The sequence below is a fragment of the Somniosus microcephalus genome, chromosome 18 (assembly GCF_052327205.1).
Source record: "Somniosus microcephalus isolate GS21.2 chromosome 18, FLI_Smic_1.0, whole genome shotgun sequence".
Lineage (NCBI taxonomy): Eukaryota > Metazoa > Chordata > Chondrichthyes > Squaliformes > Somniosidae > Somniosus > Somniosus microcephalus.
Genome location: NC_141004.1, coordinates 20,732,962 through 20,758,103, shown reverse-complemented (window position 1 = coordinate 20,758,103; position 25,142 = coordinate 20,732,962). Strand labels below are relative to the sequence as shown.

General features: G+C 45.9%; 1 protein-coding gene across 1 annotated transcript; it reads left to right on the top strand.

Moving 5' to 3' along the window:
- Nucleotides 1–1,431: 1,431 nt before the first annotated feature.
- Nucleotides 1,432–24,875, top strand: LOC147105091 (cathepsin E-A-like). The gene is made up of 9 exons (XM_086011169.1): nucleotides 1,432–1,487; nucleotides 4,828–4,990; nucleotides 7,436–7,553; nucleotides 10,579–10,697; nucleotides 11,368–11,567; nucleotides 16,300–16,422; nucleotides 20,841–20,985; nucleotides 23,668–23,766; nucleotides 24,711–24,875. Exons 1-9 carry the CDS (start codon nucleotides 1,432–1,434, stop codon nucleotides 24,873–24,875), a joined length of 1,188 nt encoding a protein of 395 aa, XP_085867295.1.
- Nucleotides 24,876–25,142: the final 267 nt, after the last annotated feature.

Genomic DNA, 25,142 nt, shown 5'->3' with positions numbered 1-25,142 from the left:
GCCATGGGATCTTTTACATCCACCTGAGAGAACAGACGGGGCCTCGGTTTAACGTCTCATCTGAAAGACAGCACCTCCGACAAAATAGCCAAGAGAGAAGACAGTTAAGGGGCACCTTGTTGAAGTGTAGAAAATATTAAATGGCTTAGATAAGGTAAAAACAAGGCGGGGTAATGGGTTTATAGGGTCAGTTTTTGAGTATGTGCTGCTGGCAGGAAGTCTTGCCCACTGGCTGTGCATATCTGCCAATTACTTTTTAAAATTCATTCCTTGGATATGGGTATCGCTGGCAAGGCCAGCATTTATTGCCTACCCCTATTTGCCCTTGAGAAGGTGATGGTGAGCCGCCTTCTTGAACCGCTGCAGTCCCGTGTGGTGAAGATGCTCCCACAGTGCTGTTAGGGAGGGAGTTCCAGGATTTTGATCCAGCGACGATGAAGGAACAGCGACATATGTCCAAGTCGGAATGGTGTGCAACTTGGAGGGGAAATTGGAGGTGATGGTGTTCCCATGCGGCTGCTGCCCTTGTCCTGCTAGGTGGTGGAATTCGTGGCTTTGGGAGGTGGTGGCTATGTGATCACAAATTCTAGCCACAGGCAGCCAGCAGGTATGGTTCCCTGCTGACAGTGTACACTTGGATACTTGGATTTTGAAGGGTACACACCGAAAATGTCATAGCCTGTCTTTTCTCTTTACAATGCTGGCTGACCTACTGTATATTTCCAGCATTTCCTATTTTTATTTCAGATTTCAGGCAATCACAGATTTTTTTCTTTTTGTGTGTGTGTCTCTCTCTGGCCTATGGATGGAACGTTCAAAAATTATGGATAAGCAGCCCTTCTAAGGGTTACAGGGAGTGCAAAATGACCATCAAGTCGGTCCAGAGCTCCATTGACAGGCTTGAGCAGGTTGAATGACAAATATTTATTGAGCGGTCTGTACTCTCACACTAGTAATTAGAAACTGAGTCATTCTACAATTCTGCAGTCTACATTGTGTATCCAATATGTAACATGGGTTATTTCAGCTGGCAGTTCAACTACTTCAGTTAAATCATTCATCTGTTTGGTTCCACTTATCACAAGTCACTGATTATTTTACTGGGTGTAACTATTATACCTTTTTATCAGACTTTTGTGTTTCACAGTGATTAATGCTAAAGCAATGCATTTTCTTATTGGTTCTGAAGAAACCACGCCATTTGCCTGAAAAAGTTCAAGCTGCCCATTTAATCAAAGCAGCGCTGATAATTCATACAGAGTATAAATCTTACCTGATTTCCTTGTGACTTTGCACTTGGGGTTGGTCATTGCATTGTTTTCCGGTCTACAGTAGTCCAGAGCCTGAAACGACAGGAGGGTTCCATCAAAAGGTTACGATTACCTGAACCTGCCTACATTCAGCTCGTTGAGACTGTTCTGAAACTATAGAATGAAGTGGATAATCCTTGCTCTTTGCTGTTTCCATCTTTCAGAATGTCTTAAAAGGTAATGAAACAAAAACATTTATTTTAAGGAATTATACTGTTGATATAACTGGTACTTAATACGATAAATCAGTTTAGAAGGACTAGTCCAGACCAGGAAATCTAAGGGTTATCTTGGCTGCTTCATCGCCTCATAATTTCAGCTTTGGTTTGTGGCCTTAGAGCCAGTCTGGCTCACGTAGTGAGTTTGGTTAGCCCTTCACCAGGCTACCTAGAATCACACCTCCCTGGAGAGTCTAGAACCAGGGGTCACAGGCTCAGGATAAGGGGTCGGCCATTTAGGACTGAGATGAGGAGAAATTTCTTCACTCAGAGGGTTGTGAATCTTTGGAATTCTCTACCGCTGTGGATGCCCAATCATCATTGAGTATATTCAAGACTGAGATCGATAGATTTTTAGACACTAAGGCAATCAAGGGATACAGGGACAGGGAGGGAAAGTGGAGTTGAGGGTGAAGATCAGCCGTGATCTTATTGAATGGCGGAGCAGGCTCGAGGGGCCGTATGACCAGCTCCTGCTCCTATTTTTTATGTTCTTATGATCATCTCAGTTAACTGTTTTTTTCTTTAGGGCTTGAAAGTTGAACGAGCTGTGTAACAATAGGTCTGTTTGTCGTCTCATTTTCCTAAACTGATGTCCATTAGCAGAGTACTGCCCCAATTCAGCAACTAAATCATACTTAGAGAAGACGGAGGATGGTCTGTGTGGGTAATGGAAGAATCTTACACCAGTACAATGAAGGTGCTTTTCTACAGTTGGGGTTGAGGTGCATTGTTGGACAGTGTAGAGAACATTTGCTCTGCATGTAACTATGCTATGTGACCTGGGGGTGCTTGATCCTTATTCTGAGTGCCCAAAATGGGACGTGTTCCATTCCCCAGCACTAACATCCCTCACCTTGATGAGCAAAAAAAGTAAGGAAAAGTAAAAACAAAACTAAGCAATAGTCTGAAAACTGAATAAGACCACAAAAAGTCACTAAATTAGATGATAGGATAAGCAGATGACTTTTAAATAGATAAATAGCTGGCCTCCCATGGATCTACCCTCCGTAAACTTGAGGTTATCCAAAACTCTGCTGCCGATGTCCTAACTTGCACCAAGTCCCATTCACCCATCACCCCTGTACTCTCTGATTTGCATTGGCTCCCAGTTAAGTAACACCTCGATTTTAAAATTCTGATCCTTGTTTTCAAATCCCTCAATGGCCTCGCCCCTCCCTATCTCAGTAATCTTCTCCAGCCCCACGACGCCCCCCCCCCCCCACCCCCACCCCAAGATCTCTGCGCTCCTCTAATTCTGGTCTATTGAGAATCCCTGATTTTAATCGTTCCACCGTTGATGGCCATGCCTTCAGCTACCTGGGCCCTAAGCTCTGGAATTCCATCCCTAAATCTCTCCGCCTCTCTCTCCTCTTTTAAGATACTCTGTAAAACCTACCACATTGTCCAAGCTTTTGGTCACCTGCCCTAATATCTCCTCATGTGGCTCGTGTCAAATTTTGTTTGATAATGCTCCTGTGAAGCGCCTTGGGGCACTTTACTACGTTAAAGGTGCTATATAAATAAAATTTGCTGATGTAAATGTAGCGTGATGCACTTGAGTAGGGATATACATGAGGAATATATGGGTAGGGTTGCGTGCTCAATGCTGCTGAGCAGGAGAAGGCCCTGAGGTTTATGGGACATGAGTCATTGAAGTGCACTATAGCCCATGAGCTGTTGTAATAGTGAATAGCATGTTAGGATGCATTGTCAGGACAATTTACTATAAAATAATAATTACTGGGGTAGATCCTCCTGGCCCCATGACTCTCATTTTAGCTTTACCTTTTCTGGGGCCTCTTCCTCTTGGCCATGGCACACAGTAGGCCCTCTAAATTGCATCGCGGTCCTATGTACATCATAGGACTCCGATTTGCATCGACTAATGAGACTCCTGCCTGATTCAGGAAGGGATCCGGGCCGCCTGGTAGGATGCTTGAGTGCAGATGGCAATGGCGCAGGAAGCGGCCGGTTAAGTTGGTTTGAACTCCACCCATTCTGCCGGACAAAGGGAGTTAAAATCGCCTCGATTATCTTTTCTCTGGATAAGGCATCGGTCAGGCCACTCCTCGAATAATTCAGCTGACGGTCAGTCATTTTGGCCTAGAAATTGGGTTGGGGCGCCAAAGTGGCGCAAAAGTCGCCTGAGCGCAGGATTTAGCGCAGCGTTCGAGGCTTTAGCGATCGTCAGATATTCAGTTCCATTGCCCCTAGAGGGAGACGGGGCGAGGCTCGAGGCGCTCTGCGTCCCTCTTAGAGCGCTGAAACTGAATACTGCGGCACGGCACGCTGCGGTACTGCAGGCCTTCCTCCCATTGTTAAGGGGGAGGGGCCTGCAGCAGCGCGATCCCCGCTCGCGAGTGCCGGCAAACGAGCCCGGCACCAAGGAGAAGTGCCGGGCTCTCGGGAAACAGTCGGCAATGCCGCGGGGTGGGGGGGGTCAGGAGGCCGGGGACGGAGGTGCTGGCAGGCGGCCGCCGAAAAAGGCGGCCGCTCCGCACCTCCACCTTAACTTGCGCCGCTGCCGGCACAGTAAGGCCCCGTGAACCGGGCGCGGGTAGCAAACGGCGCAACTGCGGCGTTCGCTATCAAATATCGCGAACGGGGCGCGAATGGGGCACTGCGCACACTGATGACGTCATCGGTGGCGGCGCAGCGCAAATGGCTAACGCCACCATTAGCGCCCCTGCTGAATATCGCGGGAGGCGCAGCCAGTGGCGCTACAGCCACTGACTGCCTCTTTAGGCGCTAACAGGTGGCGCTTCTCACCCAATTTCTCCCCCTTTGTGTCTGAAAGAAGGGCGGCCAGCAGTTGAAAATCATGGTGGGTGGGGTGGGGGAGGGAGGTGCGCCCAAAGCCCACTTGATGCCATATTCAGGCGGGCCTGCAAACAAGTGAGCAGTACACCTGCCTGAGGGGTTGGTCTCCTGGAGACTGCTTGATCACCTTCCTGAGTCAGAGAGGAATTTCCCAAGACTGGGCTATGGCCTGTTCTCTTTAGCTGCCTCTCCCGGGAGATGGCTGTGTGTGGGAGGGGAAGGGGCGATGGTGTGCAGGTGTGGCACTGTGCTAGGATGCAACAAACTTAGACGGACCAGTTGATCTTTAACTGTCCTTCCCTTCATGTATGTTTGTATATCCAAAAGATGTTTCATGAATAAAAGAATTTGAGATACGTGCTTTGCAGAAGTGTGAACGTTAAATCATTTGGAAGCTAATGTTTAAGAAGGAGATCATAAATTAATGACTAACCAGTGATTATGGCTTCTGCAGTTTTACTAATATATCTTTACAGAATTCCACTGAAGAGACACAAGTCTATCAAGCAAACAATGAAAGAGAAAGGGATACTTTCTGATTTCTGGGAGCACCATAAGATTGATATGGTACAATGGGGTCAAACCCAGGAGTGTTCTGCCTTTCAAAAGTCAGCTGAGCCCCTTCTCAATTACATGGATGTAAGTCTGTTCCTACAATTATTTCACTGATGGCCTACACCTTTATAATCATTTGTAAAGGGGCGATTTTAACCCTGCTCGCTCTACAGAAACCTGGCGGGTGGGCAGTTAAAATCGCCCCTTGCTTTTACCTGTCCGAAAGCCGCCATGATCGCAACATCTGTAATTTTAACCTGCTCTCCTGAGAAGGCAGCAAGGACACGCGCTCAGAGCCAACAGGGTCCTTCTTTACAAATGCATATTGCGGCCCGATGTCATCATTGAGATCCAACTCCAATTTTAACTCAGGCCTGAGCAGGGAATCCACCTGGAGTTAAAATCGGGGCCATCCAAATCTTCATTGGTACGGACAGAATATCACCAGTATATGTGTGCAAATAAACCAAAGGGGGACAGAAATCACCAGAGAAGTAATAAATTGCAGCTACCATTGTTTTTTAACCCGAGTGATAAATTGAGAACTGACCTTTTGGCCTTCCATTGGGTTCATTGAGACTGGTCCCAAGTTGGGAATGAAGGGCTGTGGCCTTTGCTTATTTCACATGAGGATTTCAACAGTGGTACATGCAGCACACAGACCTACCAGACTATCTCTGCCAGTAACACTGTACCCTGGGGAAAGAAACAATTCGACGCATCGCGCATCACCTTAGTGTCATCCTGCTGACTCAATCAGCCATCCATACCGACAGTGACCCTCCATTATGTGTGGGTAGGATTCAAGTCGTATTCTGACATCTTTTGGCAAATCCTTTCTTAACCATCTTAATAAAACAAGTTAAAGAAACACTTCAGTACAAACCACAATAGTTATTACATAAATGCTTATTGGGTAGCCTGTTCTACATTCGTTGCAATGCTACCAAGATACTTACACAGAAGCATGTTCAGTACCTGATCTGGCACATCTGTTTAGGGTTTTACAGATATCAGGCAACAGGAAGCTGAAAATTATTCCCAGTAGATAAAAGGGAGCAGAATTTAATATTTAATAAATGGCAATATACATTACAGCTATTTCACCTAACTTGCACCAATCTCATTGACTGTGTCAAAGAGGTGTGTCAATGAGATTGAGGCAAGGGGTATTAGACTTTGTACCATCTGTGGCTAAAAGATTAGAGCTTGTTAGTAATGTTTACTCTGTCTCTGATTCACTTTTTGACAAATAGACAGAACCAGATTAAAAATGTCACCTTCTTGGATTCCTTCCTGGCATAATTTATGAAATTGATAGGAACTCTTGAATATTGGTTTTACTGATTTGTCTTTTAGGAGATACTACAGTCAGTACATCTTCACTTAATCTTGAGGCAAAACAAGATGCTTCAGATCACTGTGCTAATTTTCTGTGCTTTGAAGTTGTAACTGCACTCACAATAACTTAAAATGGAGAAACAAAGACATGTAGCACTGATAGAAACTTAAGGGCCAATTTTAATCCCTCCTCGCCCAGCGGGAACAGTGCTGGTGTGTGGGGGTCACTATGGCGGGGGGGGGGGGGGGGGATTAGCACCCGTTCCCGCCCCACACCCAATTTGTACTCACCTGACTTCAGAGACAGGAAGGCCACCCACCCCAGAGGAGCAGGGCCGAAGGGGACTATGGCGCGTATGGTCTACGGCCCTTCAGCAAAGCTTGCCGTCAGCACGGATCCAAGTTAAGGTTCTTTGTGGGCCAGGTGGAACAGGAGTGCTCCTCCTGTCCCCGCGAGGATACATTGGGCTTCCCCTGCCCCTTCCTCCCAGCAGCCCCTTCCCCCCGCCCATCTCCTGATTGCAGACTTGCCCTCCGCACCCGATTCTGTACTTAACTTGCCAGGGACCATTTCTGTAGGTCCCTGGCGGTAACTGGACCTGCAGCCAAACCTCCCCCAACCCCACCAATTTTGATTCCCATCCACTGGCGGTGACGTCATTCATGAGAGCTTCGGTAGTTAAAATCTACTTGGGCCTCAAATTACAGGGAGCCAGACGGTTCGCCCCCTGCACCTCCAATTACACCCCCTACCCAGAGTTTAAAACGACCCTAAATGACCTGGGAAAGCAGTTGTGAACATTATTGAGGTCTCAGCTCTTGTTCCAGCTTTCAACAGCTTCAACAGAGTCCAGAGAAAAAGAAAGTTTCTTCTTATCATAAAAGTTCCCAACATTACAACAGTGACTACACTTCAAAACGTACTTCATTGGGGCTGTAAAGAGCTTTGGGACATCCGGTGGTCATGAAAGGCGCTATAGAAATGCAAGTCTTTCTTTCTTTTGTTTGCATTGATGGAATTTATTGGGAAAAGGCCTCCACCCTAAGTTGCTCCTAGTTTATGTTTTGAACGTTTTGTGAGTCAGTGCAGGTGGGTCAACAAGTGTTTCATCGGATAGACATGGGCCTAGCTATTCAGAGCAATCTGGTGCTATCTACATTAATATAATTATTCATGTTTCTTAACAGGCTCAGTATGCAGGACAAATTTCTATTGGCACCCCTCCTCAGAATTTCACAGTCATATTCGACACTGGCTCATCCAATCTGTGGGTGCCTTCAGTTTACTGTTACAGCAAAGCATGCAGTAAGTATAACCAGATCAGCGAGAGACTGCATTGTCACCAGGGTAACGTCTAAAGTCCCTGCTCAGATTGGTACTCCCTTTAAAATCCAGGTTATCATTAACCTTAATATACAATTTTCTTTCTATTTCCAGGCATGTGCTTGAGGATATACTAGGGCGTACTGAGTACTTTTTATTTTTGGAGGCTAAGTTATTAAGAAATAGGAGCAGGAGTAGGCCATTTGGCCCTTCGAGCTTGCTCTGCCATCCAAATATCATGGCTGATCTTCTACCTCAACGCCACCTTCCCGTAATATCCCCATACCCCTTGATTCCCTTAGTATCCAAAAATCTATCGACCTCTGTCTTGAATATGCTCGACGACTGAACATCCACAGCCCTCTGGGGTAGAGAATTCCAAAGATTCATAAGGATTAAACATAGATGTCCCAAAAACCCTGAACCCACTCAATGATGGAACGGAACTTACATTGAAACATAGAAACATAGAAGATAGGAGCAGGAGTAGGCCATTCGGCCCCTCGAGCCTATTCCGCCATTTAATGAGATCATGGCAGATCATCGAAATTCAGTACCCTGTCCCTGCTTTCTCCCCATATCCCTTTAGCCTTAAGAAATATATCTAACTCCTTCTTGAATATATTTAATGAATTGGCCTCAACTGCCTTCTGTGGTAGAGAATTCCACAGGTTCACCACTCTCTGGGTGAAGAAATTCCTCCTCATCTCAGTCCTAAATGGCTTACCCCTTAGTCTTAGACTGTGACCCCTGGTTCTGGACTCCCCTGCCATCGGGAACATCCTTCCTGCATCTAGTCTGTCTAGTCCTGTTAGAATTTTATAAGTTTCAATGATCCCTTCTCATTCTTCTAAACTCTAGCGAATACAAGCCCAATTGACCCAATCTCTCTTCATACGTCACTCCTGCCATCCCAGGTATCAGTCTGGTGAATCTTCGCTGCACTCCCTCCATGGCAAGAACATCCTTCCTCAGATAAGGCGACCAAAACTGCACACAATACTCAAGGTGTGGTCTCACCAAGGCCCTGTACAACTGCTGCAAGACATCCTTGCTCCTGTACTCGAATCCTCTCGTTATGAAGGCCAACATACCATTTGCCTTCTTAACCGCCTGGTGCACCTGCATGCTTACCTTCAGCGACTGGTGCACAAGGACACCCAGGTCTCGTTGCACTTCCCCTTTTCCCAATCTATTGCCGTTCAGATAATAATCTGCCTTCTTGTTTTTGCCACCAAAGTGGATAACCTCGCATTTATCCACATTATACTGCATCTGCCATGCATCTGCCCAATCACCCAACTTGTCCAAATCATACTGGAGTTTCTCTGCATCCTCCTCACAGCACACATGCCCACCCAGCTTTGTGTCGTCTGCAAACCTGGAGATATTACATCTAGTTCCCTCGTCTAGATCATTAATATATATTGTGAATAGCTGGGGCCCAAGGACCGATCCCTGCGGTACCCCACTAGTCACTGCCTGCCACTTGGAAAAAGACCCGTTTATTCCAACTCTTTGCTTCCTGTCTGCCAACCAGTTCTCTATCCAAGTCAGTACCTTGCCCCCAATCCCATGTGCTTTAAATTTACACGCTAATCTCTTATGTGGAAACTTATCGAAAGCCTTCTGAAAGTCCAAATACACCACATCCACTGGTTCTCCCTTATCTATTCATTGCGTCCAAGAGATAAGTGCCTGATCCTGTCTGATTTCCTGGGATCAGGCAATTTGCTTATTGTTGGTGAGCACCCACTCCAGTATTGGCACAACTTGGGCACCCATGTGTGGGAGGGGGTCTAGAAAATGCAAGGTGGTCATCTTCTTAGGAGCAGAGCCAGGAGGTCCAGCTGAAGACTTTGTTGACAAGTGTAATTCAGCCCCGTTCTAAGAAGGCAATGTCATAATGGCCACGTCAGAGATTTGTTGGGGTTCCAAGCCATGAAACTTGCCTGGAACACTCCTGTGGGCGCTGACATGAATCAACTGAGCGGCCTGCGGGTGGCACTGTCCAGGGAGAGAATAAATACTCGGGCACGGGCCCAGCTTGCGCAGGACATTCTTAACAGGAACTAGTGAAGGACACAACTAGACCTCCATGTTGTAAAACAGTTGATTAAAGCTTTGTTTAACGCTTAGACCAAGTGCCTAGTAGTTTTCTTACGTCAGGCGCCACTTCCACCACTGAGAGGTACTGTATGCCTGTATCTTGCAGGGACCAGAGGTGGGAAGGGGGGCGGTGAGGGACTAGTGGGAATATCGGTGGGTGATACCATCGTATCAGTCCCACCTCCATCTCTAGCATCAGGATGCAAGGGGACGGATACAATGACTGTCCACTCATCCCCTGCCCCTTCATTGACTTCGTACTTCATTGGCTGTGAAGCACCTCGGGCTGTCAATGATTCATCATTTGGCAACTGTACCCAATTTGGTGTCATTAGCTAAATTAGACACCCTGGACAATATTGCCTCCCGCAAATTATTTATAAAGATTGGAAACAACAGCAACCACCACACCGACCTCTGCGGGATTCCACTGCCAGCCAGTTTCCAATCCAACACCTTCCCAAGCTCCACCACTCTAAGCTGTCTATCCTCCAGCCACGCATCTTTCCAATTTAATCCTTTACCGTCGTCCCATGGGCAGGCACCTTGTGAATTTGGGTGTTGTGCGAGCCATGTAGGTAACATCCACTGCCTGTTCCCTATTCACCAGATCTGTAACCTCCTCAAAAAATAAATTGGTCAAATGTGACCTGACACTTCTGGACCCTCTCTAGTCAGCCCCTGCCCTTCCAAAATATGGATTCATTTGTAAAGGAAGACTGGTGCGTTAGCAATGAGAATTTATATTGTAGAATATCATACCAATTGGGATATAATCCCGTCCTTGTATTAGGAGTATGAAAGAATTTTTGCATGGAAGTATTAAATCGGGTGAGTTAAAATGATCAAATCTTTACCTAGGATTGTGTCTCAGTGTGAAGATTTTGCTCTTTTACAGGACAGCATAACAAGTTTGTCCCAGATACATCATCGACTTATACAAGAGATGGGCGCCCCTTCTCGATCCATTATGGTACAGGCAGTCTGTCAGGAATAATTGGAATAGACACAGTGACAGTAAGTAATCGTTTTATCCGAAAGAGTAATCTGAAATGTCACGAGTGACACAGCACTTACACAATGTTGCTTGAGGAATATCAAATTAGTAAAAAGACAAGTCGTTTCAAACAAGGCTAGTATCAGCCAGGAGGTCCCAGGCTGGATCGCTGGTGGGTGCTTAGTTTGCTGCTATCAGCTGCGATGGGCCTCAGAACTTTCAGGCTGGGAGAAAAAAATCAACAAAAAAGTTCCCACTCCTGCTTACTTGTAATTTTTTATGTCCACGTAGCTGCTTCTCTCCAGAGATTCGAGCACAAAATCTAGGCTGAGGGAGCGCTGCACTGTCGGAGGTGCCGTCTTTCGGACGAGACATTAAACCGAGGCCCCATCTGCTCTCTCAGGTAGTCGTAAAAAGTCCCATAGCACTATTTCGAAGAAGAGCGGGGGAGTTCTCCCCAGTGTCCTGGCCAATATTTATCCCTCACCCAACATCACTAAAAAAGATTATTTGGTCATTATCTCATTGCTGTTTGTGGGAGCTTGCTGTGCGCGAATTGGCAGCCGCGTTTCCTACACTACAACAGTGGCTACACTCCAAAAAAATCTTCATTGGCTGTAAAGTGCTTTTGGGACGTCCGGTGGTCGTGAAAGACACTAAATAAATTCAAGTCTTTTTTTCTGTATTTAGGTTGAAGGTATCTCCGTGGTGGACCAGAAATTTGGTGAAAGTGTGACAGAGCCTGGCACTACATTTATGCATTCCCCATTTGATGGGATTCTTGGACTGGCCTACCCATCTATCGCAGCTGCAGGCGCCACACCTGTGTTTGACAACATGATGGCGCAGGACCTGGTGGAACTGCCCCTCTTCTCTGTGTACCTCAGCAGGTGGGGCTTTCTCTTCTAGTCTTTACAAGAAGTAAACGAAACATTTGGAGTGCATGGGGGAAAAATTCAGTTGGTTTGCGTCTCCCGTTAGCGCCTTAAGAGGGCGGTAATGGGGCGCAAAGCAACTAGCGTCCAGGCGCGGCGATGTTTGCGGAGCTCACGAAATTAACTAGACATTTTGCGGCGACGCTAAACACAACTGCCACGATCTCCTGCGCCGGCAGATCGTGATGTCAGTCGAGTGTGTAACTGACCAGATATTGAGTGGCGCCCCCTGCCTTACCGCCTGCCGCTAGCAACGACAGGTTGAGGGGAGCGTTTTGCAGTCAGGAAGGGACTGGGGGAGCGCTATTTAAAGGCGACCGCTTCCTGCCTTTTTTGTTGGTGACATTTTTGCACCACGCATTCTGAGAGAGAGAGAGAGAGACTTCTGGAGAGATTCAACGCTGTGTGAAGGAGTTTTGGGTACTGAGCAGCACTTTGCAGGTTCATTTTGATTTGCCCTTCCTTGTACCGATTTAGAAGAGACTGTGGTGGCTGCACTCTGAGCTCTTTCCATGGGCCTCTCCATTGTTCTTTCCAGCAGATTTGATGTGCAGGTCTCTCCAGGCCAAGATTCAAGGCTGCAATGAGCAGGGTGTGGATGGAGAGCAAGATCGACCCTCCCCTTTAAGAATTGGCCAGCGCCAGTGTGTCTGTGTTCCATTGCTGACTGACATCACATGAGCTTCGCCAGCGCTCTGAGGTAGCGCCTCGCTCCTCGGCCTTTGCACCTTAGGACAGGTGTGAAGCGCCTGATTTAGCACTCCAATCACCTCCAGGGGCGATAGAAGCCAAGTTTGCAGTCGGAGGCGATAATTAGCGCCAGGCGCTAAACTTTGTGCCCGGCCGATAATTGCGTCCCAAACGGGGCGATACTGAATTTCTCCCCCCATATCTTTGAGATAAAAGTTCCCTTTTCTTTGACACCATTATTACTACACAGCATTCTAGATTAGAATATTTGGAATTCTTTCCATGCATTCTACAGGAAACTTTCTGGTATCCGGCACGGACGGGACCGACCTGGTGCTGGTCCATCAACAATGCCGAATAACCGAACGCTATAGTAAAAGATACGGAGCTCAGAGCTCCGTATAAAGCAACAAGCCCTGTACAGCTTCAAAACAATCGGCACAAGTTGCAAGCGTCTCTGTAGCTTAGCAACAGCTTCAGCTACACCCTTGCACAGCAACAAATGGAGTAATAAAAGGTAATAAAAGTAATAAAAGTTAACGGAACCGACTCCTGAATTTTGCCGGTGGATAGAGCGTTCCGGTTATTTAGTGGCCGGTTAATCGAAAGTTTCCTGTAATTACATGGAACGTAGTTAAACAGTCGGTCAATATGAGCCAGAAGAATGAAGCCTTTAACCCTTGCATCAATGCAAATCCAGATATTCTTGAACCAAATTCACTCCATTAATATACGTTTCTGTTTGCAGCACCTCTTGCGTGCCCCCGATTTTAATCACCCCACCATTGGCGGCCGTACCTTCAGCTGCCTGGGCCCTAAGCTCTGGAATTCCCTCCCTAAACCTCTCCGCTTCTCTTTCCTCCTTTAAGATGCTCCGTAAAACCTACCTCTTTCACCAATCTTTTGTTCATCTGTCCTGATATGCCTTCTGTGGATCGGTGTCAAAAATGTTTTTATTGATATCGCTCTTGTTAAGCGCCTTGGGACGTTCTGCCCTGTTAACTGTGCTCTATAAATGTAAGTTGTTGTTGTTGTGCGTTCACTTTTGTTTAAACAAAACTATGTCACAATGCTGTGGCATTTTATGAAAAGGATGACTGAAATTAAATGTAAGTATTACCCTTAAGTAAGTTACTTCATTGGCTGTAAAGCACTTTGGGACATCCCGGGGTCGTGAAAGGCGCTATATAAATGCAAACCTTTCTTTCTTTTTCTTATCTTCCTCCACCTTTCCCTGATGGCCCAATTAACAAGTACACAGCCTAGTTTTGTAACCGAGCTTCTACAGGTCAGGAAACCCCTGGGTTGGTTTGCTGGGCTGTGCTGAGTAAGTCGCTGTGGCGGAATTGACTTCGGTGTACCTGGTCTAGTGGAACAATAAAATAAGCCAGAGTATCAGCTCCTGTTCACTATCGAGTAATGTTGCTGGAAACTGCATGGATTACAGACATGAAGAGTGAATGGGTGCGGTATTTGAGGGGGGGATTTGGTCTGCAATGAAACCAGGCTATATGCAGAGAATTAGCGTGACAACATCCGGAAACTTTCTTTTAACCGGCACCTAACCGGAAATCTCTGTTAACCGGCAAAATTCAGGAGTAGGTTCAGGTAAGTTTTACTTCATATTAGTGGCAGTTCCTGGATCTGTGGCTGTGTAACTGGGGTTCATACACTTGTTGCTAAGCAACAGGGACACTTGGTCTGTGGCCGGAGTTCCTGCACATGTTGCTAAGCAACAGGGAAGCCTGGATTTGTTGCTGTGTACGGGGCTCTCGTACCTTTTAAACTATACCTCTCTGTAATCCGGACTTTTTGATAAACCGGCACCACGCCGGTCCCGTTGGTGCCGGATAATAAAGAGTTTCCTGTACCATATTGAAACAATTGGCATGCCCAGAATTGGTGGGTGAAACAGTATTGATCTAATTTCTTACTGAAGTGCTTGGGTTTGTTACATGATCAGTCACTGCAATGAGCAATAAAAGTGCTCATACAGAATGGCACGGAAATTGCGGTCAGCGGCGAAGCGACGGCAATCGCTGCTGACCTTGACAGAAGCTGCCCACAAAGTTCCAATGATCTCTGTGGCAATAACTTTAGCTTTCTCCACCTTAATTTGATTGTAACACTGTCAAAAGGGGGTCCCCAGCGTACGTTAGCAGTAATGTCAGCAAGCTGTCCAAGCAGCCAATCACATTGAAGAACTCTCACAGACAGCAAATCAGGAAATAAAAAGCACTGATTATCAATCACTTTTTAAAAGTTTTACAGAGAGGGACATGCACATGGGATTAAGGTAAAAACTGAAATATCGTAAACAAACTTTTTAAAAAATCTAGTTTTTTTATCATAATGGAGAAATTTGACATTGCACAAATAGAAAATTAGTTTTTCAGGGCCAGAACGGTTGTTCAGCAGTCAATACACTGTTAAAATTCCAGTTACACCCATTTCAACAAGGCTTAACTTTTTATGGGGTGTTTAACAGCAATATTAGAGCGGAAAAGGGGAAGTTTTCATCAGTTCAAGTGATTGCACTGATTGCCGGCTCTGGGGAGTTCCTCAGCACAACCTGTGGCGGAGCCAGGAATGACTGACCGCAACTTCAGGATTCCCGTGTTTACCTGCGCGTGTGCTAAATCCTGAAGCTATGGCCAGTTTCAGAGAGGTAATGACGGCGAATGCTAACAGTTTCGCCGTCATTACCGCCGCAAAATCCGGGCCATTATCTACAATATCCTAAAATTGTTATGTTTGCATCCACTGCCTATCACGTCCTGTTGTCATGTTTCTGTCAATCTTTATGTGTCAACTTTTCTCCATTATAAGTTCCTATGCCCATGTTTATAATGGGTTTTGCCTATGTGAACCCATCACTATGATTACACAATATTGTTCCCATAAATTGCTTACAATGCTTTCTGACAATGTTTTCATCTGCCATTTTTTCCTCAGTAATAATGTCTAAAATAAGGGTTTAAACAGAATTTCAAAAAATATAAAATTACAATTTCACATTCAAATTATTAAATGTACCTATTAATTTGTCTTTTGTGCCTTATAGTGCCATGTTAAAGTTTTTATCAGCCTCTCCCAAGATCCTGGACTTCGGCTGGGTATTTTTACCTTGCAATAGTTGAGAGCTTTAATTACATCTGTAGATTCTGAGGATTTACAGTTTGCAGAATTTTCCAGCGTCCAATCTGTGTACAGCAGAAATTGAAGGGTAGAAAGGCGTGTCCCCCTCAACCTGTGACGATCACAGGAGATTCTTTGCTATTTTCTGAAAGATGTTGAAAGAAACTGGAGATTGAATTCTCCAGCTGACTCTGCTCCTTCCCTAAACTGCCAGATCCCAGCAATTCCCAATGCTCCAAAACCTTCTCCCGAGTCCTGCTGGGCTTCAAGATCTCACTCCTCAGGCTTCAGCCCCCCATCAATACCCCCCCGCCTACTCCTAGATCCCGCCACACCCCCATCCAAGTGCTGACAAGCCTTTAGATTAATGACACAGTGCTCGCTGATCTCTAACCAACCCCAATTTTCCCAGACTTCAAGAATCCCTCCCCAATGCCCCTCTTTCACGATTCCAGATCCCATGACCTGCCTCAGTGTTCCTGGAATCTCCCTCTCCCATGTTCCTGAGCAGTACCAACATTTTGTCCAGTGTTTTTGCAGCAAATGTGTGGAAACTGGGAACCATGTTAAGATGCCCAAACTCACTTAATTGCCTCAACTGACAGGTAGGTTAACACAAGATGGAGGGGAATGGTGGTAATGGGTAGAGGGGCCAGATGTCCCCTGCTTGCTACTTGCAGACAAATCATAATAGTGAGTATAAGGAACATGTAATGATTTCATTGCAAATGCTGAACAGAGGAATCCTCCAGCCATTTTTTTTTAACTAACACTGTTTTGTATTATATTGTACTGCCACTTTTGCAGTGTCTAATCTTGACCAAACTTTAATGGTTTCTCTTTGTGTTTTGTTTCCCAGGAATCCAAATGATCAGGCTGGTAGTGAAATCATTTTTGGTGGATTTGATACTTCTCACTTCACTGGTGAACTCCACTGGATTCCCGTGACTATTCAGGGATACTGGCAAATCCAGCTAGATAGGTAAATGCAGGGACAAATGTAACTCTAGTGTAAGCTACATGTTGGTGCAACAGGGAGTGTAGTTTTGCACCCAACCATTAGATGGCGGTAGAAGCATACTTCCCGCAGACAGAACCTTCAGTGGTACTTTGATATGATCTTAACTATGAACTAGGTTTAGTAGCAGCAACATCAACGTGATGTGGAACAGGAAACTCCTGGGGCGGGCAGGGGTTGGGAGGGAAGTGGTGTGCCACAGGTACATGTTTGAATCAAGCAAGAGATTTCTTTGGTGATAGTAAAGAGAGGTTTCATCAGAACCGCAAGAGCCTTCTTAATACGCTGACAGGTTAAGAAGTCAGTTCCCAGACTCTAGGAGAATTTAGCATTAGGGGATTGAGCTGTGATAAAACTGATCACGATTAGTACAGAATAGAAGTCCCTGGTCACAACTTGAGGTGAATAGCATAGATGCATTTAAGGGGAAGCTAGGAAGAAAGAAAGACTTGCATTTATATAGCACCTTTCACAACCACCAGACATCTCAAAGTGCTTTACAGTCAATGAAGTACTTTTTTGAAGTGGAATCACTGTTGTAATGTGGGAAACACAGCAACCAATTTGTACACAGCAAGCTCCCACAAACAGTAATGTGATAATGACCAGATAATCTGTTTTTGTTATGTTGATTGAGGGATAAATATTGGCCAGGATTCCGGGGATAACTCCCCTGCTCTTCTTTGAAATAGTGGCCATGGGATCTTTTACATCCACCTGAGAGAGCAGACAGGGCCTCTGTTTAACATCTCATCCAAAAGACAGCCCCTCCAACAGTGCTGCACTCCCTCAGCACTGCCCTGGAGTGTCAGCCTAGCTTTTTATGTGCTCAAGTCTCTGGAGTGGGACTGTGAACCCACAATTTCAGACTCAGAGGCGAGTGTGCTACCCACTGAGCCACAGCTGACACAGGTTAGTACATGAGGGAGAAAGGAATGGAGGGATATGTTGATGGAGTTGGATGAAGAGGCTCGTGTGGAGCATAAACACCAGCATAGATCTGTTGGGAAAAAATGGCCTGTTTCTGTGCTGTTAATACTATCTCCTATGTAATTCTGCAGTATCTGTGTCTTTACAAGGGCTGCAGACTGCAGCAGCCATAAAGGACTTGTACAATTCTCACCTTAATGAGGGCGCTATGGTCCAATATCATGTCTTATGAGGACAAGAAAAATTCCAGAACAAGAAAAGGGCATTCGGCCCATCAAGCTCATCCCATTCAGAGTCCAAGTACGATCATTCTATCATAGACCGGCCATTAACCTCGTCCCAGGGTCTTTCACCTAAAAGGTGCTTTAAAAATTGCCACCAACAGCAAATACACAGCTCTCCCAACCCAAATATAAATCTCCTGAGGTTTGATATTCCGACAGCAGCAGAGGCCAGCCTGTTTATGGCTCTTGTGAGACGAGAGGTCCCCTCTGTTTAAGAGTGAAGAGGTGGAGCTGGATTCCCTGGCTTGTACCAGTGGGAATCTTGGGTCAGTGCTTTCCAATGGGAGGGGGCAGCATTAGGTGAAATGAAGAGTGAGCGTGATATTTGAGCCTCTTGTGCCTCCGCCCGAGGATAACCTTAGCAAAGACAAAAGCACCTTAAAATATGAGACTTCGCTCAACTTCCTCACACTGTTAGGCGCGGAATTCCTCCAAGTCTACGCTGCTTCAAGATGGTACGAATATTTTGTTCAACAGCAAGAAAAAAGGATGTTAAAAGGCAGAATTCTTTTTAACTGACTATTAAAATATGCCGAGGATGAGCCTCTGTCAAAAACAACGCTATTCCAGTCACCCAGAACAGCCGCAATTTGAGAATAAAGAGGGATTTTTAAATGAGGAATTGTACACTTTTATAGTTTACTGCTCAGCTGGTCGATAATTACTGCCGGATGGCAGGTTAAACAGCTGAGCAGAGTTCTGCTCATAGTGTTGGTCGGGGGCGCGGAAAGGTTGATCTGTTTAGCATCGTCTGCGAGAGGCAAGGAGAAGGTGAGCAATGCATCAAGCTTCGCTCAGCTCCGAGCAACAGTACAAGTGGGGAATGGGCTGCCGCCATCAGCCGGTTATGGTGGTCATTTGAGTTACAGGCCAAATCGATCACTGCAACCAGCATCACTGTATTGGCAAAAGGGCAGAGTTCCGGGATTTTTCAGTCAGGCACTTAGGAGTTCAGAGAGCAATACGACGAAGTCGCTAATTAGGCAACCATGCAAATTAGGTCATTTAATTTTGTAATAACAACGCAAAAAAGTAATGCCCTCCCAAGAGGCTCCTTCTGTACCATACCACACTGCAGGGAAAGTTCACTCGCTGATAAAACACAATATAGTCCCCCAAATGCTAAGAGGTTGACCGATCGCTTTCTGCCTTCCTGCCAGAGGGCTGTCCTATGAGGAGAGATTGAGGAGGCTAGGTCTATATTCTCTGGAGTTTAGAAGAATGAGAGGTGATCTCATCGAAACATATTAAATTCTTAGAGGGCCGGACAGGCTAGATGCTGAGAGGCTGTTTCCCCCTGGCTGGGGAGTCTAGAACTAGGGGTTACAGTCTCAGAATAAGGGGTCGGCTATTTAGGTCTGAGATGAGGAGAGATTTCTTCACTCAGCGAGTTGTCAATCTTCGGAATTCTCTACCCCAGAGGGCTGCGGAGGCTCAGTCATTGAGTATATTCAAGACTGAGATCGATAGATTTTAGGGCACTAAGGGAATCAAGGGATATGGAGATAGGGCGGGAAGGTAGCGTTGATGTAGAACTTCCTTTTCTGGCTCCCATGTTAGCTGACATTGTTAACGGTTCGTTATCCTCAGGTACTGTCCCCCTCGCCTTCAAAACTGCCGTCATCACCTCCTCCTCAAAAAAACAACCCTTGACCCCTCCATCCTTGCAAACTACCACCCCATCCCCAATCCCCCTTTCCACTCCAAAGTCCTTGAACGTGTTGTCATTTCTCAAATCCGTGCCCATCTTTCCCGGAACGCCATGTTTGAATCCCTCCAATCCGGTTTCCGCCCTTGCCACAGTACCGAAACGGCTCTCATCAAAGTCACAAATGACATCCTTTGTGACTGTGACAAAGGTAAACTATCCCTCCTCGTCCTTCTTGACTTGTTGGCAGCCTTTGACACAGTTGACCACTCCATCCTCCTACAACACCTCACCACCATTGTCCAGCTGGTTCCATTCTTATCTATCTAATTGTAGCCAGAAAATCACCTGCAATGGCTTCTCTTCCCACTCCTGCATCATTACCACTATCTATCAAGGATCTATCCTTGGCCCCCTCCTATTTCTCATCTACGTGTTGCCCCTTGACGACATCATCTGAAAACACGTCAGTTTCCACATGTACGCTGACAACACCCAGCTCTACCTCACTACCACTTCTCTCGACCCCTCCACTGTCTCTAAATTGTCACACTGCTTGTCCGACATCCAGTACTGGATGAGCAGAAGTTTTCTCCAATTAAATATTGGGAAGACCGAAGCCATTGTTTTCGGTCCCCGCCACAAACTCCGTTCCCTAGTTACCGATTCCATCCCTCTCCCTAACATCTGTCTGAGGCTGAACCAGACTGTTCGCAACCTTGGTGTCATATTTGACCCTGAAATGAGCTTCCGACCACATATCCGCGCCATAACAAAGACCGCCTGTTTCCACCTCCATAACATCGCCCGTCTCCGCCCTTGCCTTAGCTTATCTGCTGCTGAAACCATCATCCATGCCTTTGTTACCTCTAGACTTGATTATTCCAACGCACTCCTGGCTGGCCTCCCACATTCTACCCTCAATAAACTTGAGGTCATCCAAAACTCTGCTGCCCGTGTCCTACCTCGCACCAAGTCCCGTTCACCCATCACCCCTGTGCTCGCTGACCTACATTGGCACCCGGTTAAGCAACGCCTTAATTTCAAAATTCTCATCCTTGTTTTCAAATCCCTCCATGGCCTCGCCCTTCCCTATCTCTGTAATCTCCTCCAGCCCCACAACCCCCCGAGATATTTGCACTCCTCTAATTCTGCCCTCTTGAGGATCCCTGATTATAATCACTCAACCATTGGTGGCCGTGCCTTCTGTTGCCTCGGCCCTAAGCTCTGGAACTCCCTCCATAAACCTCTCCGCCTCTCTTTCCTCCTTTAAGATGCTCCTTAAAACCTACCTCTTTGACCAAGCTTTAGGTCACCTGCGCTAATTTCTTATGTGGCTCGGTGTCAATTTTTTTTGCTTACCCTTGGGACATTTTACTATGTTAAAGGTGCTATACAAATACAAGCTGTTGTTGTTGTTGTTGTAGAAGATCAGCCATGATCTGACTGAATGGCGGAGCAGGCTCGAGGCGCCGTATGGCCGACTCTTGCTCCTAATTCATACGCTCTTATGTTTTCAGTGTGAAGGTTGACGGTACTGTTGTACTCTGTGAAAATGGATGTAAAGCCATTGTAGACACTGGCACGTCTCTCCTCAGTGGCCCGAGTACGAGCATCAGTGCACTACAGAGGAGCATCGGTGCAATCTCCAGCAATGATGGAATGGTATGTACAAGAAAATCTGATTTCACTGAAGCATTTCTGAAATACTCTTTACAATTCTCGTCGCGTTGTTGGGAGGACAATTCAATTCTTTTGGCCTTTTTTAATGACAGATTCGAAAAGCTAGAGACAGTAACATGTCTGACAATTAACTTCATTCATTAATGTTTCAAAATCATTTCAAATTAAAATTTGATTCATGAGGAAACATTTTTTTACACAACGAGCTGTTATGATCTGGAACGCGCTGCCTGAAAGGGCGGGGGAAGCAGATTCAATAGTAACTTTCAAAAAGGAATTGGATAAATACTTTTTAGGGAGAACATTTATGGGGAAAGAGCAGGGGAGTGGGATTAATTGGATAGCTCCACCAAAGAGCCGGTATAGGCACAGTGGGCTGAATGGCCTCCTGCTGTGCTGTATCATTCTATGATTTTATGAAAACATTAATCTTAAAACTACATACAGAGCAGTACATGCAGTCCCCTACGTCTAGAAACTTACGTGTAAAGAACTTTTCAGGAATCGTGAGCAATGCTTTTCCAAAGCCTCTCATGATACCTCCTTGAAGGTAGCTAAAGTTCCTACTGAGCTTCATTGAGGTTGCATTTTAATATGTTTCATTACTAGGACAAATTGTGGGTATCATATATCCTGTTGACACAACTGCCGCCGTTCAGTTTATCAGTTGTTATATCCTGTTGTGTGCATCCCTCATGTCTTATCTCTTCCAATCTTTATTGCAAAGGAAAGTTTCCTCTTATCTACACTGGCAATCGGAATTCCTTCTTAAAACTTCCCCTCCCTCCCTGCTGTGAGAAAAGATTTGTGAGCACACAGTTTAAACCAATTCTGCCTTTCTGTATTAAAATAATGTAAAGACAGTATTAGGAAAGTATTATTGCACAAGTCATGACATAGCAATACTACAATGTGCATTTTCAGTTAAGCGCCACAGGAACTTTTATGAGAAACTTAGCTTAATCCATTATATAAGGGTGAAGCAGAGGCCAAGTGGAATGGGAGCTGCAAAGTAGTGAGTTTGGAAACTCGACTCCGCACTCAGTTCACACACCATGCAAAATCGGGTACTTGCTTTCCCACTGACATGACCTGTTCTTCACATAATGTGCGAACGGTTCATTAGATATTTAAACTCCACGCAAATTGGGATGCAGCCCTCGATTTTCCATATTTCCCACGCAGTTCCCACCCAACGCTAAACCCATCCATTTAAAAATAGCAATTGAAGGCCAATAAGGTTATTTCCTGTCAGGAGCTATTTAAAGTAAATTAATCTTTCTTCATAGTGTAGGAGTCTCTGCACTCCTAGCAAAGAATCTATGAACTCACTGGAAGTTAACAAACTGAGTTTAATGTATTGAAACTTTACAAAACAAGAAAATGCAGGAGAAGCTCTAAACAGGCCTTTTCTCTATCACTCCACACGAGGACTGGCTGGCCACGCCCTCTACCTCTGACGTCATGACATCATCACGTTTCCCGCCGTTGGGGACGTCACATGGCCCACGTGATGACGTCATCGCGTCAGATCGCGATTTTGTCGATCTAGTTCTGTTTAACCAGAGCCAACATTGAAAGGTAATAAACATGATTAAAGGCAATTATACAAATCACTGTGAGAGTCTCTTAGTGGCTTTGCCACAATAGACTATTTTTTCTTCAACTGCCAAGTTACTCCAAGATATGGGACTTCAGGGCATTCAGAACATCTCATCATATGATTTTGTTCAAAGGGACGGGGAAAAAGGTCAAAGGAAGCATACCAGAGAGATCAGAGGGCACCAGAGTCAGACGGCCAGTACCCACCATTATGCCACCAACTATAAACACACCAATGATCCCAGACCTTCCCTTTTGTTCTTTCATCCCCTCCCCCATTTCCCAGCCCCAAACTGGCCTTTTAATCTGTTTCACTCCCTGCTTTTTTTTTCTCATTCTGAAGAAGGGTTTCGACCTGAAACGTTAACTCTGTTTCTCTCTCCATGGATGTTGCCTGGCCTGCTGAGTTTTTCCAGCGTTTTCTGTTGTTATTAATGATCAAGGGGAACTGCCTTTGTTGGCTCTGGGTCACCAGGCAAGGCAGCTGCAGGGCCGTGCCGTCTGCTGCAAGAAGGCCTGTAGCCAACCTCTGCACCGGGGATGAATCTGCCTCTGGCAGTCAACTCTTTGGCCTCTGCCTCCTTCCAGACTAGCATAGAGATCGGCTGCAGTATCAGTCAGTAGTTGCCCACTAATGTACCAAGCAGATGACTGGTGCCTAGGCCAGTAGGGCTAGCACTCTGGTCTCTTTCCTCACCGAATAACAACAGCAGCATGATATGACTGCTCGGTTTCACCACGCCGCTGAACTTCACAAAGCTCAGCAGGGTGATTTGCGGCAGCCATGTGACCATTCGGGCAGTAAGCTCCTGCTGTCCCTCTCACACCACCACTTGCTCCCTTTCAACCTGTGCTCAAACTCACCAACTGCATCCTCCATAGGGTGTGCAGCTGTGTCAGTGCTCTCACATCGGTCAGAGTGGTGTAAGGTGGCTCACTTGCTGATGATATTAAGATGAGGCCCGGGCCCTCAAAATGGCTCACGGGCACCTCCACCCGCCACCCACGTGCCCAAGGTAAAAATTGTCCATTCAGTCACTGGACACTGTTGTGTTTTTACAGTACTCCATAGATTGCGGTTATTTATCCAGCATGCCTGACGTGACCTTCACAATAGGAGGTGTCGATTATGTTCTTCCTCCTCAGGCCTACACACTTCAGGTATGTGGAAATTTACTTTATAAGAAGAAAGAACTGTCTGGCTCAACTGAAAACTGGAATTCTACTTTTTTATAATATGACAGAATGTCGACATCACTGCACACGGGATACATTTTCAAGTTAACACTCCCAAGGTAGAGCTTCACCCGCTGGGGGGTTCATGTCGGGAGTTCCAGTGCTGAGGTCAACATGCCCAACTTGCAGTCCTCGCAGGAGTAATAGGCGAAAAATCGCGTGGGCTGCAAGTCAGGAGCAGTGGCCTCTGCACTCATTCTTTGCATGTGCTCCTGTCACACAAAGTTCCACACTAGCAGTGTTAAATCAGAACATTTACCTCACAGATCTATAAATGCCATTCATGTACAATTTTGCAATGATAATCATGCCCTTATTTGTTACGGCGTCTGCCTTGGATCAGTGGGCAGCACTCTGGCCTCTGAGTCAGAAAGTCATGGGTTCTAAGTCCCACTCCGGGGACTTGAGCACGTAATCCAGGCTGACACTCACTGTGCAGTGTTGAGGGAGCGCTGTACTGCCGGAGGTGCCGTCTTTCAGATGAGACGTTAAACCGAGGCCCCGTCTGCCCTCTCGGGTGGACGTAAAAGATCCCGCGGCACTCTTTTGAAGAACAGCAGGGGAGTTCTGCTGGTGTCCTGGCCGATATGTATCCTTCAACCAACATCATTAAAAACAGATGATCTGGTCATTATCACATGCAGTATGTGGGATCTTGCTGTGCGCAAATTGGCTGCCGCGTTTCCTATTTTACAACACTGACTGCACTTCAATAAAAGAGTACTTCGTTGGTTGCAAAGTACTGCGGGACATCCTGAGGTCGTGAAAGGCGCTATATAAATGCATGTTCTTTCTTCCTTTGGAATAGTGAGTGCTGTTAAAGATAATGACTGATTAACCACTTCCACTTTATTCCACTTATGCAGCAGGAGGACGAATGGGGACAAGTTTATTGCAGCAGTGGATTCCAAGGCATGGACATCCCTCCCCCTGCTGGGCCGCTGTGGATCCTGGGAGATGTCTTCATAGGCTATTACTATGCTGTGTTTGACAGAGGGAACAATAAAGTGGGGCTGGCTAAATCCGTCCCGTGATCTATCATCGTTTCATAGGTTCAGATGAATGGAGTTTCAATGTTTATTGCAGTTAGATAGAATATTGCTAAAAATCCAATCAGCGTTTACACTTTTTAAATTGGCACTAACAGCGTTTGTGTTGAGGGGAGGGGTTGTTCAGGCATCAACATTTAGAGATAACCTCATTGAAAGCTTCCCAGCAAATCTCATGGCACAAACTTTGATATGGTTTTTGATTTTCTTCTTGGTTTGGCTTTAAAGTGGGGGTGGGGGAGGGTGTTTCAG

What these genes read in the sequence shown, in the direction of transcription:
- LOC147105091 (XM_086011169.1), top strand. Translation starts at nt 1,432, where the DNA reads ATGAAGTGGATAATCCTTGCTCTTTGCTGTTTCCATCTTTCAGAATGT. An exon ending in TTGGAATAGACACAGTGACA is followed by an intron (nt 10,698 to 11,367) that starts GTAAGTAATCGT and finishes TTCTGTATTTAG; the next exon opens with GTTGAAGGTATCTCCGTGGT. An exon ending in CTCAGGCCTACACACTTCAG is followed by an intron (nt 23,767 to 24,710) that starts GTATGTGGAAAT and finishes CTTATGCAGCAG; the next exon opens with GAGGACGAATGGGGACAAGT.